The sequence below is a fragment of the Gracilinanus agilis genome, chromosome 3 (assembly GCF_016433145.1).
Source record: "Gracilinanus agilis isolate LMUSP501 chromosome 3, AgileGrace, whole genome shotgun sequence".
Classification (NCBI taxonomy): Eukaryota; Metazoa; Chordata; class Mammalia; order Didelphimorphia; family Didelphidae; genus Gracilinanus; species Gracilinanus agilis.
This window is the reverse complement of record NC_058132.1, coordinates 325,905,026-325,921,150: the sequence shown is the minus strand read 5'-3', so window position 1 is coordinate 325,921,150 and position 16,125 is coordinate 325,905,026. Positions and strand designations below refer to the sequence as shown.

The 16,125-nt window shown below is 34.8% G+C and overlaps 1 protein-coding gene across 1 annotated transcript in view; it reads left to right on the top strand.

Moving 5' to 3' along the window:
* Nucleotides 1-3,312: 3,312 nt before the first annotated feature.
* CLSTN2 (calsyntenin 2) overlaps nt 3,313-16,125 on the top strand; it is a 612,830-nt gene continuing 600,017 nt past the window's right edge. The window contains exons 1-2 of the mRNA XM_044669146.1: nt 3,313-3,322; nt 3,733-3,855. Of these exons, the coding sequence (XP_044525081.1) occupies nt 3,313-3,322; nt 3,733-3,855 (133 nt within the window). The remainder of the gene's footprint in view (nt 3,323-3,732; nt 3,856-16,125) is intronic.

Below are 16,125 nucleotides of genomic sequence, written 5' to 3'. Positions count from 1 at the left end.
TATAATACAGTTTAAAATCTGGTTTTGTTAGATCTTCCTTTATACAATTTTTAGTTAATTCCTTTGATTTTCTTGACCTTTTGCTTTTCTCAATTAATTTTATCATTTTTTTCTGTTCAATAAGGTAAATTTTGGTAGTTTAATAGGAATGCCAGCTGACCAGTCTTTAAAAAAGTGGCAATGGTATCTAAAAAAAAGAGTTAGAGCTTAATTTGATTCAACATGTCAACACATTCAATATCTGCACTATACAAGGCATTATACTAATTTGTAGTCCACTTTATGGAATATGACTTTTCTTTTGTTCAAGATATGATGTATAAGAAGCAAAGAGGAAGAATATAAATTTGAATAGAATAAGATCACTTTTAGCTGGGGAGATGTTGAGGAGTGCTTTATGAAGAATATAGCACTTATCTTTGAAGGGAGAGCCAGATTTCACTGGATGGTATAATTTAAAAGGGTATATTTTAGGGGGCAACTAGATGGCCCAATGGATTGAGAGCCAGATCTAGAGATGGGAAGTCCTAGGTTCAAATCTGGCCCAAATATTTCCTAGCTGTATAATCCTGGGCAAGTCACAACTCCCATTTCCATGCCCTTATCTCTCTTCTGCTTTGGAACCAATACACAGTATTGCTTCTAAGAGTGAAGGGAAGGAAGGGAAGGAGAGGGAAGGATGGAGAATATGCTAGGTCATGAATATGAAAAGCAGCAGGAGAGAATAGAATGAGATCAAGGAATAGAGATAGTCATTTGGTTTACCTGAAATGTAGAGTTCATGAAGGGGAGTAACTTGAAATAAGGCTGGTAGAGTATGTCAAAAGAAAATAATAGAAGGCTTTAAATAACAGAAGGGCCAAATTTGTTTTCTTTAGCCAATCAGAACCTTAGAATTATCTGAAAATATTTTGCTCTTTAGGGGAAGCATACCTGCATTTGGAAATGGTTTTGAAACTAGAACTGTCTGACAAGACTTTAGAAATATTACCACAAATATAGATACTAATCCACTGAAAACATCTCCATATTTGATCATTACCTACTATGATATCAGAAATAGATAATTACCACAAGTCAGCATGGGTTCATTAAGAAAGAATCATTCCAGACTAAAGTTATTTCTTTTTTTTTTTTTTTTTTTTTTTTTTGGCAGGGTTAATTGACTTGTTGATAAGGGAAATGCCATTGGCACTGGGTATGGTTGTATCTGAATTTCAGAAAGACATTTGATTAAGTCTCCTACAGTATCCATTTTAAATAGTATATGGAATTGAAGAATTTGTACTAGTATAATTAAAAGATAGTGTGATATATAATAAGTGTCCTATTGCTTACTTTCTGAAGGAAGAGCGAGAAACAGAAACTCAAAAAACAAACAGACAAACAGATCATATGAGATTCTTTCCAAGCAGGGATCTTAGGAGTGCTAAATTACTGTGTAGCCATAGCCCCCTCTCCCTAGTTCAACTAACAGTAATTATGCTATGAGCTCAGGTAGCAAATATATAATATATATATATGGTTTGAGAGAGGGGATATTGAGCACCCCAAACAGCTGAGCAGAAATTATACACTACTTTAAATTAACAAGCTTTTATCAGTTGCATATTATGTTCATTGCACTATGCTATCACTTTATGGGATGGAGCCAGACACATAAATTCATTAATTTAAGGAGTTTCTGATGACCTGTGCCTTCTCTGCAACAGACAGGCTTAGGAAAATGCTTGGCACACTGAGAGGTTAAATGATTTGCCCAGGATCAGACAATCAGTATCTGTCAGATGTGAGACTTGAGCCCAAGTCTCCCAAACTCTGAAGCAGGCTGACAATCCACTCCACTAATATTCCTTTCCCATTTATATATGTGTATGAGAATCCAAGGTGTAATATCAAAAGCACCGGGCTTTGGGGTAGAGTATTCTGGCTTCATTTCACCTCTGCTACTTACTACTTATTGGGCGCAAAAATGTATGACAATACTTATCTCTTACAATCAGTTTCTTTTTTTTTTTTTTTTTTTTGTAAAATAAGGGAACTAGATTAGATGATCTTTTACTTTTTTTTCTTTAAATACAATTTTAATGCTTTCTCTTTTTTTACATTCCTATACACACACGTGTGTGTGTGCGTGTATGTGTGTGTACTGTCAAATAAAGCAAATATATTTAAAATATCATTATATTATCCATATATGAAAAATGGGCCTCATTCTATATTCCCTGCCAAGAGACAAGAAACATGCTTTACCATTAGTGGGACTAAATGATACCAAAGATCCTTTCCAATTTTAAATCCTCTGATTATGACTAAAGTGATAGTTTTAAGCCCATGGTCTAAAAAATGTCAACAAGTCCATAAAAAATTGGGCCTATGGGATCTGAGCATATTAGATTCCTTACTTAAAGTTACACTACAGGCCAGAAATCAGTCAGGAATTCAACTACCATTTCCTGCAGCTATAAAGACATTGTCTGAATTTAGGGGCAGCAGCAGGTCCAAAGGCAAGTAAGATTCACAAAGAGCATATGCTGGAAAAGAACTTGAAGTCAGGACCAGATGTTCTTCCTTTCAATTTTCTTCCCACTTTAGTCCAACTCCCACACAACTGCTGAAATCATTTTCCTAAAGCTTAGGTTTGATTATATTATTCCTCTACTCAATTAACTCTAGTGGATTCCTGTTCTATATAGGATAAAATATGAATCTTGAATTTGGTGGGTGCATTCCTTCAGAAACTCACCTCAACCTCTCTTTCCTCCTCACTCTTCAATCCACCTAAACTTTCCTTTCTACTCATCACACATGACACTCCATGTTCCATCTCTGTCCTTTGCACTGATCATGCTCCATTCCTAGAATGCACTATCTCCTCACTTTTGCTTCATGGGATACCTTATATCTTTCAATGATCAGCTCAAGCATCATCTTATAAACAATATCTTTCCTGAATTTTCTCCCCTCCCTATAACTCCTCAAGCCCAAATCAATTAATTTTTACTTTGTATGTGTTTTTAAATATAATTATATGTGGCCATATTATTTTTCATGATTAACAGTGAATTCTTTTCAAATCAGAGATTTGGGACTTTTATTCCTAGCACCTATCATAGTGCCTGACAGTAAGTTCTTAATAAATGTTTGGTATTTTAAATTGTTTAATTGATTATTTTAATTTAACTGATTAATGTTTTGAAGAATAACAATTTGTTTTGCTCCAAGGAATAGACTGATTTTTTTGTCATTTTTATGACAGCTATGGGTTAGCCATAGCCCCCTCTCCTTAGTTCAACTAACAGTAATTAAACTATGAGCTCAGGTAACAAATATATTATACAAGATATTAAATGTATGTTTGTAGATGACTAAAAAGTTAATACTTAAATGAATCAATCTGGGTTATAGAAACAGCTGATGAATAACTAGCTATACAAACTTCTACATAAGGTTGGTTTAAATTTAGGAAATATTAAAATTTAAGCAAAAAAAAACAACAACCCTTAGTAATTGTTTGAAAGACTGCTGGAATTGCTGCTAATTTTCTGATTGTCATTGGATTTAGATGTGACACAGTAGCATATAAAATAGAGATTCTTATCTAATAACAAAGGCTTTTTATTAATTGTTGAGTTGTATTCATCTACCTTTGGGGATTTACACATATACTGTGATGAGCTACTAACAGGAGATGTTTAACTCACCAAGTTGCATTTTGTATCTATTTTCTAGTCAACAAACATAAACCATGGATTGAAACCTCATACCACGGAGTCATAACTGAGAACAATGACACTGTCATTTTGGATCCACCTCTCGTTGCCCTGGATAAGGATGCCCCGGTTCCTTTTGCAGGTAGGACACCCTGCTGAGGGGGCTATTCAGATTGCCTTACTCTCAATTTCGATCTGAGAAATCAGCTTCATAAAACCAATTGCTTTATATAAATAAGGGTTAATATCTTAATCAGAAAATCTGACAGGATGGGTCTAAACCCTGATGGCTTTCAAGAGTTCTGGTATCTTGTGTGTTGATCTTCTGTAGAGGCTTATTTATTCTGGGAGAATATCTCTCCTTTGGTTTCTCATGTGTGCTATTAATTTATAGTATCTTTCTCTCTCTCTCTTCTCTCTCTCTCTCTCTCTCTCTCTCTCTCTCTCTCTCTCTCTCTCTCTCTCTCTCTCTCTCTCTCTCATTCTCTCCCTCTCTCTCTCTCTCTCCCTCTGGGAAAGGTTGGAAACAACAGAAATCTTGGTAGAAGGAATGAGTCAAGAGTTCATGGAATCCCTTGTTCCAGTGGAAGGGATCACAAGAAAAAAAAAGATTGAGCTCTCTTGTTCATAGTGACCCAAGGAAGGAGTAATGGTGGCTTACTCTCTGCCATTGTAGATTCTGATGAAAAAAGAACAATGCAGGATTTACATACTGACCATGGAACTATAGTGAAGGTTTGGGTGATTGTTTTGGGTTTGAATAGGGATTTAACATGACTTTTGAAAGGGATATGAAACAATATGAGAAGTACATCATTTCACTGATTGTAACTTATGGCTATTGATTTACTCAGTCAGTTCAATAGATAAAGGGTCCACTATTGACTTCCTTTTCAGTTCCTGCCATGGATTATACTAACAGGAAATGGGAATGTCCCCTACTCTCTGGCAGACGTTAAAAGAAAAAGAAAAGAACAAAATAGGTTATGAGAAAAAATGATAAGGTATTTCTGAAGACACTTGCATCATGAGTAATATTGTTAGCACTTTATAACTGTCAGGGGCAAGACAGGAAATTTAATGAAGGTTTTCAAGATTTCTGGAAGATTGCTTTATGATAGATGTATGCCAGGGCGAGATTTTTACCATTATTAAGTCTATTTTTTCTGACAGTTTGTCTGTTACATTATGAGCTACTTGGGCAGAAAAAATGGCTCTTTTGCACTTCTAACAGAAAGGCTTTGCAAAAGTGTTGTTTTTTTTTTTCATTAGAGAAGATTATAAGTAAGGTGTGAGGGGGCAGGGTAAGTGGAAGAATTAGTAGATATGTATAGAAAAATCCATAAAAGTTCCTGTAGAATATGAGAGGTTCTCTAAGTAGAAAACAAGTAGATAAGTTGTATGGGGCATATGTGTCATGAGGAGGAGTAGCTTTGAAATGTATGTGTTTGTAGTAGCTGTGTTTGGGATTTGGATTCTTCCAAGCCAAAGAAATCCCCCCCAAAATAAATTTTTCTTTGGAAGCCTATTACAGTGTGCCACTTTTTTCCAAGTCTGACAGTACATTTCCTAATACTTTTTTATATAGAAAAGGAGCAGATCCTCATTCTCTTATTAAGTTTGTCAGCATAATGTGCAGAGGCAGAAAGAACTGCAGTAACAACTCTCTAAGACTTGAAGCTACAAAACAAGAACAGATCTGCACTAGTATGAGGAGATTCATCACCAAGAATTTCCCAATAGCAATGGAATCAACTATTCTGGACAAAAATACATACACACACAAACACATATACATACCTATATACATGAAAAAAATAGTTCAGCAAAATTAAACAACAAATTTACTGAATCTCAACATTTTTTGTAGTCTTCCATACCCCAAATCCTCATCTCTGAAAAGAAGGGAGAAAGGTATATTACTATTCTTTTAAGGGCCAGGTTTAGCTATTATGATTTCATAGACTGGGTTTTCATTTGTTTTGTGGTCATTTTTTTTCAATTTACATTGTTGTAGTTCATATTATGTGCTGTTTCTGGTTCTGCTTGCTTCACTTTACATCAATTCACATAAGAATTCCAATGTTTCTCTGCATTTACTATCTATTATTTCTTAAAATCCAGACTATTCCATTATTTTCTTGTATCACAACTTTTTAAACCATTATATAGTTGAAGAACATCCACTTCTTTTCTACTTATTTACTACTACAAAAACTGCTGTTATATATGTTTGCTCCCCCTATTCCCCCAGATCAAAAGATGTAAAATTCAGTACTTGTTAGTTACTTCTACTTGGCAATTCCCTAGCAAATGACTTTTTTTCAAACTACCTCAAAAATGTCTATATTCCTATTATAGTATAAAATTAACACCCCACTAATTTGAAAATAAATGACTAATGGATACCAAAGTCCTTGTAACAATGTATGAGTCTTTTAGGTATTCTTACCTAACATAGGAAAACTGATTCTATAAACAGATTCTTTGGGGAGAAAAAGATTCTTTGCTTCATTAAATGACTTGAGGGAAGGGGTTTCATTTAAACAGCAAACCTCTTAAGTTCAATTAAATATGGATGTGAATAATGAACCCTTGATTTGAAGACAAGTGTTCCAATACATACCACATAACGTGAAGACTGCCTAAATCTCCTGCTGGAGAAAGGAGCAAGACAATTTCCTTTCAGTGGTCCTACCAACATTCATAGCCATACAGAAACCCTTTTAGATTTATGGTACACCTGTATTAGCATATAATCTTCAAAGTGAAAAGTATTCTTTTAGGAGGGCTCAAAAGCCATTTTTCTGAGTGTTCTTTGTGATGATGCCTAAGATAGGGACACCTGTTCCTGCCATCCACCTGGGATACAGATGGTTATTTTAAAACATTTATCTTCACAAGAAAATGTGGAAGATGTATTTGAAGATCCCAATCCCTCCTCTGAAAAATCAAAATTCATATCTGCCATTGTTGTCCCTTTTAGACACTGACGTGCTTTGGGCTCTTGCTGTTATCAGCAGCTATTTATTTTATTTGTTAGTCTTTTCTCTTTGTTGCTACTTTTAGTTTAAATCCTTGTGTAAACTATAGTTTATTCTGGATAGCATTTTCATAGGCTCATGAAGGACTGGAAGGGATCCTAGAAAATATCGAATCCAATCACATCATTTTTTTGAATGATTATAGAGGAATAAAGTAACTTGTCTAATGTCACTCAAGAAATAAGTAGTACTTTCTAGATTTGAACAAAGATCCTCAATACCTTAGATGCCATTTTTACCACACCATGGCACCTTTCTTTCTTTCTTTTTTTAAACTCTTACCTTCTGTCTTAGAATCAATACTGTGTATTGGTTCCAAGGCAGAAGAGTGGTAAGGGATAGTCAATGGGTGTTAAGTGACTTGCGCAGGGTCACACAGCTAGGAAATGACTGAGGTTAAATTTGGCTCTCAATCCACTGAGCCACCTAGATGCACCACCCTCCCCCCATGTACACCATGCCTTTCTATTTACTGCTTGTCTGTGTTCTTGTTTACTTCTTCAGATTTGCTTACCTGCTTCCTCTTGTCAATTTAAAAATTATTAAGAATTATTTTTAATCCATTATCATCACTTTATTCAGCTCAAGCAACAGTCTGATCCAATCATATTTTTTTTCTCTTGCCCCCATTGTAAGGGTTTTTTTTAGGTTTTATTTTTTATTTTTTTCCCCACGATTACATGATTCTTGTTGTCTCCCTCCCTTCTTTCCTCTCCCCTCCTGGAGCTGACAAGCAATTTCACTGGGATATATATATAAGTATATATAATCACTCAAAACTTATTTCCATATTATTCATTTTTGTAAAAGAGTAATCTTTTAAAACCAAGACCTCAAATTATACACCCATATAAACAAGTAATAAATCATGTTTTCTTCTGTATTTCTACTCTCACAGTTCTCTCTCTGGATGTGGATAGCATTCTTTCTCATAAGTCCCTCAGAATTGTCCTGGATCATTGTGTTGCTTTTATTGGCAAAGTCAATTACATTTGACCATACCACAATGTTCTAGTTACTGTGTATAATATTCTCCTGGTTCTTCTTATTTCACTCTGCATCAATTCATGTAGGTCTTTCCAGTCCTTATAGAAATCTATCGATTCATCATTCCTTATAGCAAAACAGTATTCCATCACCATCATATACCATATCAATTTACTTTTGAAACACTATTGTTTTTAAAGTTCCTTTCCACTATTAGAATTTAAATTCCATAGTCATGGGAAGTTAGAGCTGATAGGGAATTTAGTAATCATTTAGTACATCTTTTTTTTTTTTTAATGAAGGAATTAAGACAAGGAGAAATTAGTATAACTTTCCCATAATTTCATTACTAGTTGGTAGTAGAGCTAGAACTCAAACCAATTTCTACTCATTACAGGTCAAATGTACTTTTCACTGAATTTCCCTAGAATTTAAAGAAATAGCAAATTATTTTTCATCAAATAAAGTAGTTGTGTCTCCATTTATTTAAATAAGAACAAAAATGAGGATAGGTCTTATGGATTTAAGACATTCTTCCAGACATCCAAAGAAGATATTAGACTTTCTGGGTTGGCTTCCTTTACTAGAGAATTCACTATGATAAAATCCTTATTGTGAGTTCACTGATAGGGATGCTTTAAGAGCAGATTTCTATGACACTTTCAGCTTTGAACTGCACCAGCCACTTAGAAAGTAGAAATTTGTCTTTTTGGTATGATTTTCTGGCTTCTGGAAAGTCCTTCTCCATTTTTCTACAGGAAGAAAAATATATGACTTGCCTGTCAGCTGCATCTATCCAATCATCAATCAAATAATAAGCATCTATTGAGTAGTTACAGTGTGCTGGCCACTATGCTATGGGAATCAGGATTTAAAAAAAAATGAAACCCCTCTGTTCAAGAAGCTATAATTCTAAGAGGGAAGAATTAGATATATATGGATGTGTGTGTATATATAAGCATATATACACATATATGTATATATATTATAAAATAAATACAATATCATTGGAGTGAGAGGGAGATAGTAATTGATCTTTGAAAGAAGCTAGTTATGACCATATACAGGGTAAAGGAGCTGGACTGACCTCTCATACTCAAAGGTTTTAGCTCTGGATTCACATGGACTGATTTTAGTTCTGGAGAATCCTGGCCTACAGGAGGGAGTTTACCTCTTCTCATTGTCTTTGGCTTCTTCCCCTCAAGGGGCATCCTCTTATATTAAGTTGAGATTTGTCTCAGATCTAAAATTCTAAAGGAGTTAAGAGAATCTCTTCTAGAAATATACTTAATAGACAAAAAAGCTCTTAATTTCTTCTACCATAGAAGATATACTTAAATGCAAAAGACATTGAGAGATATATAAAATATTTAACTCACATCTCTTATTAAACTCTTGTAGGAACTGAGTACTTAAAACATTAAATACTTTGTGGGATTGCTGAATAGGCATTTAACCTTTACTTGGGCTTTACAGTATCTGAATAGCTCATTCAAGGTCTCTACCATCCCATAAGTCAGGTCATGGCATGGGTTGATTTTCCAGTGATAGTCATTCTCCAATCCCTTGGGCAGTCAGTGTCAACTGAAAAACTCAGGAAATTCTGAGCTTCTGAGGTAGTTATTGGGTCTGAACAGTCTATCTTCCATCATTGCTGTTTAGTCTTTGCTCAGGGAAAGAAACATCAAGAAGAAGAGGGAAACAGATTTAAGATCCTGTGTCCCAACTATCTAAGCCATGACATGGGGTGTTCACTTCCATGTGTGGGCAGTTGCCATGATGCCAGGCCAGAAGGGAAGAATAAATTCACACTTTTTAATAATGGAAAGTCCAAGAGAGAGGTGTTGGAGGCCCAAGCCACACATTCAGAAAAGAAGTTATTGTTCCTTTTAAATTCAGCTGAATGGGCAGCTTTTGTTTCTGAGTGCCCAATCTTTTGTTACTGCCCTACTTCCAGTTAGCAAAGGCAAAGAGGGAGGTAGCCCATGAGGAAGATCCAGAAACCTCTGATTGTGTAGGCCCATTTTCAGGAGGCAAAAGCACACATATTGCCAGAAATGGCTGAGGCTCAGGGCACGTCAAGGATAGTGCTTCCAGCCAAAACACTTCTCCAGAAGTAGCCAAAATTTAGGCCTCTTCACATGCATGCTCTATGAGACAGCTATTGTTACAAAGAAATTCTAAGAAATGGAAGTTGGGGGTCGGGGGACCAGGAGTACATTCCTGGCTATGGAGAAAATCTGTACATCATGTAGAGATAAATAGAGGGTCATTTATAAGAAACAGTAAGAAAGATAATTTAGTTAGAGTGTAAAGTTCATAGATGGAAGTAATTAATAATATACTAGAAAGATAGGCCTGAGTACTAAAGGGATTTAAAAGTCAAACAGAGCATTACTATTTGACCTTACAGATAAAAAGGAATCACAGCAGTTTATTCAGAAGGGGGAGTAATATAATTAGTTTGATGCGTTAAGAATATCAATTCAGTTATTGTGAAGAATGGATTGTTCATGGCAAAAATTTGGGGCTAAGAGACCAAAAAGAATTCTATTATAGTAATCCTAATGAAAGGCAATGAGGACCCAAACCAGTGTGGTTGCCTTTTGAATGAACAGAAGGGGACAGATATTAGAAATTTGTAGAAACAGGAGTGAGAAGAAGAATAGCTAAGATTTATATAATACTTTAGAGTATGCAAAGCATTTAAAAATATTCTTTCTCATTTGATTTCACAATAATCCTAAATTGTAGGTGCTGTAATCACCATTTTTTAGATGAGGAAACTGAGGCAGACATAGATTGAGTGACTTGTAGAAGCTCAAACAGATAGTAACTGTCTGAGGCAGGAATTGACCTCAGATCTTCCTGACATCATGTCTAGCAGTCTATCCATTGTGCCACCATCAACCATGCTGACAAGAGTTGGCTACTGAATGTGGGATGAGGGCAAATGAGAAGTAAAGGATGACTCCAAAGTTGTGAACCTTAATAACAAGAATCTCACAGAAGATGAACACACTTGGGGCAAACCATTTCATTTTTATATGGCTCTATTTGCTATATGTTGGTTTTTTTCTGCCATGAAACTTAAATATGCCTTTTTGCAGTTTTCTGTTCTTAGTTCCATCCTCTGCAGAAGCTAATAACCATCATAATAAATCTAATCCCTCTTTCAGGCAAGGGATTTTTTAAAAGATAGCCATCATATTCTCTCTCCCCCAAGAGGCTTCTTTTTCCCAGATTGACTATCTTACTTTGTCTAACCAATCCTTATATTACATGAACATAAGACCATCATCTTGATCGCCTTCCTCTCCTCTCATGACTCTTTAATGTGTCCATATCCTTCCCAAAATATTATTCATTAGAACTGAACACAATGTTCCAAAATTAGTCCAACCAGAGCAGTGTATTATAGTAATATCACTTTCCTAGTCCTGAATCTTTAGTGAAATCTCAGATCACATTACCCATCTAGAGAGCCACTTATTGTGTGCTCAGCACTGTGGGGGATAAAAAAGAAGAATCAGGCCATGGCTTTTAGGACACGAGACAGATAACAATTTGGACATGAAACAGCAAGGAAGGGAAAAAAAAGCATAATCAATCAGTTGTGAGATTACATGGTTTGGACAGTAAGAGAAAAAAGGAGAGATCAGTGTGTTCTAATTTGCTTTTACTGATTGCAAGTCAGTATCTATTTTCAACACTTTCATTAAGATCATCTCACCTCATGCCAATCATATGGCTTCCTCTGAGAACATATCTTTCAAACAGGGGCAGAAAGTGATGGAAGAAAACACTGGCATACAGAATCTCAGTGTTTCAAAAAACAAACAAACAAACAAAAAATCCCAAAGACTACAGTATGACATTGCAGGATCAATACAATCTTCTCACCTATTTCCAGCAGAAATGTGTAACCTGAACAGCTTGGAATTAAATCTGATGGCCTAATTCTGAGTGAATCAAAGGGTCTCCATTTAGAACTGTAAAAGCCTAAATGGTTATCTCAGATGATCAAGTCTCTTCTTTTTAAAGATGATGAAAAGGAGATCTAAAGAGATTAAGTGACTTGCCTGACTCACCTAAGGTCTTGTAGGTAGTAAGAAACTGAGGCAAGAGATTGAACTCGGTTCCTCTGACTCCAAAGAGAGCAAATGTTTTTACAATATTCAAATTATTCTCCTAAACTGGTCCAAGTAGCCCAGTATGTCACATACATCAAGTGCTTTATACTTTTAAATAACATATATTACACTTATATTTATTCTTATAGCAAACTTTTACTTAATGCCTACTCTGTGGTCAGCCTTATCCTCGGTACTCTGGGGGAGACAAGAGATGGAGGAGGTAGTTTTTGCCCTCAAGTTGTTTATAGTCTGTTTTTGGAGATAGAGCCTACCTACCTGATACATTAAGTATAAATATTGGACAACATTACAAGTTATATTAGAGGTCAACAAGTGACTAATTGATAAAATGTTGGCTCAGTAAATTAAGTAGTTAATTTTCCCAGTTCAAAAGAGAGAAAAGATTAGATGTATCATCTTCTGATAGAGTTTAATAAGCATTTTTTAAATAACCTATTATATACTAGGTCCCTATGGTGGGTGCCAGAGTTAAAGGACAATAACAAAAGGGTCCCCACCTTAAAGAGTTTTCCTTCTATTGTGGGGAAATAACATTTTAAAAAAGCAAATAAAAATAAAAAAGGAATTTCAAAGGGTTTGGGAAAGGGAGCAGGGCACTAATGATTGTGAGGACTGGGGAAGGATTTTTATAAGAAATGGTACTTCAGCTGAGTCTTGAAGACATTTAGGAGTGCCAAGAGATGAAGGTGAGAAGGGAGAGCATTTTAGGAATAGGAGACAGTTTATGTAAAGGCAAGGAAATGCCAGAAGGAATGTCATGTCTAATGAAGAGTAATTACAGCATCGTGGCTGGAACATTAGTGTATAATAGGTAAACACTTTCAAGAGTTGAACTGAAGTTGAGCATGGAGGTATAGATCTGTAAGCTCTATTATCAATCGGGGCTTAGAATGGTGGATCTTTTGGGCTGCCGTAGGTCAAGCCAATTGAGTGAAGTTCACACTAGTATTGGCATAAATATTGTGAGCTTTCAGGAACAGGGATGCCACTGGGTTGCCTACAGAGAAACAAACCAGCTCAGGTTGAAAAATGAAGATCTAAATTCTCTTCCTGATCAGAGAGGGGTCATAAGCTATTGCATTTTCAAGCTAGAAAAAATAGGGGGGACGGACACAATCTTTTTTTTTTTTTTAAGCTGGTTTGAAGCCAGTTTGTAAAGGATTTCAAATACCAATTAGAGGAATCTATATTTTATCCTAGAGCCTAGAATCTAAACCTAAGGGTATATGAACTTGTTTTTGCTTTATACATATATTTTTAAATAATTGGTTTCCTTTGTGATCTTACCTCTTTTATTTTATGCACATAAAAAACATTATTCTGAGAAATATTCCATAGATTTCTTTTTCCCCTCCCTGTCACACCCCTTTCCCCTTCCCTAGAAGACGGATAATATGATTGTACATATAGCATCATATAATACATATTTTCCTATTCATCATGTTGTAAAAGAAGACATACATTGCTTACACTAGAGAAAAATTCATGGAGAAAATAAAGTTAACAATGGTATGTTTCAATCTGTATTTAGACTCTATGTGCTCTTAGATATTCTTTTTCATCTTGAGTATTTTGAAGTTGGACTTGCTGATCATTAAGTCATACACAGTTGATCATCATATGTTATTGTGGTTACTAAGTACAATATTATCCTGGTTCTTTTCATTTTACTTTGCATTGCTTCATATTTATTCAGATTTTTTTGTGATCGTCTTATTTGTCATTTCTTAGGATACAATAGTATTTCATTATAATCATATACCACAATTCATTGTCATTCTCCAGCTAATGGACATCCCTTCAGTTTCTAGTTCTTTACAACTACAAAAAGAGTTGCTCTAGATATTTCACAACATATAGTTTCTTTTTCTTTGATCACCTTAGGAAATAAACCTAATAGTGGTATTGATGGGTCAAAATGTATACACAATTTTATAGCTCTTTGAATATAATTCCAGATTGCACTCCAAAATGAATAGTTCATTTCACAATTCTACCAACAATTTATGTGTCCCTGTTTTTTCACATTTCCTGAAACATTTGTCATTTTGCTCTTCTCTTATCTTAGCCAATGTGATAGGTATGAGATGATTTCTTAGAGTTGTTTTGATTTGCATTTCTCTAACAAATAATGATTTAGAGCATTGTTTCATGTAATTTATATAGCTTTTATTTCTTTATCTAAAAACTGTTCATCTCTTTTGACCCTTTACCAATTGGGGTGCGGATCATATTCTCTACATCAAGTTTACAATTTCTCTACTTCTTTTAGATATGAGACCTTTATGTGAGAAAATGAATTTCCCCCAAACTTATTCCTTTCTTTCTAATATTGACTATATTAGTTAATTTATAAAAAAACTTTTCAAATTATCCATTTTACATGGATAAAATTATCCATTTTACATTTAACAATACTTTCTATCTCTAGTTTATTCCTAAATTCTTCTCATATCCATAAATATGTTAGGTAATATGTTCCATATTCTAATTTTTATCTTTATCAATAATATCCCAAAATATTTTTATTGAACTAGAAAAAAATAATAAAATTCATTTGGAAAAACAAAAGGACAAGAATATCAAAGGAAACAATGAAAAAAAATAATAAGGAAGAAGGTCTAGTGGTACCAGATTTCAAATAATAATATAAAGCAGTAATTACCAGAATTATTTTGTACTGACTAAGAAATAGAAAGGTAAATCAGTGGAATGGAAATAGACATGTAAGAAATAGTTGTAAAAAATTATAACAACCTTGTGTTTGATAAAGATAAAGTTCCAAGTTTTTGGAATAAGAATTCACTATTTGGTAAGATATTGAGAAAACTGGAAAACAGTTGGGCAGAAATTAGATGTAGACCAATATCTTACACCATTTGCCAAGATAAATTCAAAATGCATAAATGACCTAGGCATATAGGGAGGTGTTATTTTATGGATTAAAAAAGCATTATTCTGATAAATGTTCCATAGATTTAAAGGGACTATCAAGAGATCATACTCACAATCACACATGCACATTAAGAAGTCCTGTCCTAGGGGGCAACTAGGTACTTCAATGGCCTGAAAGCTAGACATAAATATGGGAGGTCCTGGATTCAAATCTGGCCTCAAATGTTTCCAGCTGGGTGACCCTAGACAAGTCACTTAACCCTCATTACCTAGCCCTTACCACTCTTCTGCCTTGGAACCAATACCTAGTATTGATTCTAAGATGGACAGTAAGGATTTTTTTTAAAAGGAAACAGGAGATGAAGTGTCATGTGGAAGGAACATCAAAATAGAATATGCGAAGATGAAGAAAAGGTAAGAAGACTGAAAGAGAAAGGAACAAGTTATTAAGGGGTTTAAAAGTAAGGCAGAGCATTTTATATTTTGTTCTGGAGGTAATGTAGAGTTATTGGAGTTGATTTAATGGGGATGGGTTATACAGTCAGGCTTGAACTTTAGGAAGATTAGTTTATCATCTGAATGGAAAATGGGCTAAAATGGGGAAAAACTGGGAGCATGGAAAGTAAACAGCAACCTATCTCAATAGATATGAAATGATGATGGTCTACCCCAGAATGGTGACAGTCAGAGAGAAGGGGATGTATATGAGACATTAGGAAGATAGACTAAATGAGACATTATTATAAGACATTGATTGGATGATGACATCTAGGTTTTAAACCTGGGATGACTGGGAGGTTGGTAGTATCCTTAATGATATTAGGGAAGTTAGAAAGAAGGGAGAATCTGGGAAAATAGATAATATGATCTGTTTTGGATATGTTGAGTTTAAGATGTCTTTGTGACATTCAGTTCAAGATGAGGCAGTTGAAAATACGAGACTAGAGGTAAGTAAAGAGATCAAAGTTGTATAAATAGATCTGCAAATCATCTATGTAGAAATGAAAATAAATCTATAAGAGATGATGAAATCACCAAGTAAAATAATATACAGGTTGAAGGGAAGCCCCAGAGCAGAGCTGTGGGGGGATCCTGCAGTTAACAGGAAAGACCTGGATAAAGATCCAGTAAAGGAAACTGAGAAAGAGAACCATCATCTGAGTAGGAGTTGAATCAAGAAATACCAGTGTATTAAAAACATAGAGAAGGGAGAATATAAAGGTTATCAATAAGAAGGTGATCAACAGTGTCAAAGACTGCAGAGAGGTCAAAAAGGATGAGGACTGAGAAATCGTCATTAGGTTGGATAATTAAAATATGACTAATTTT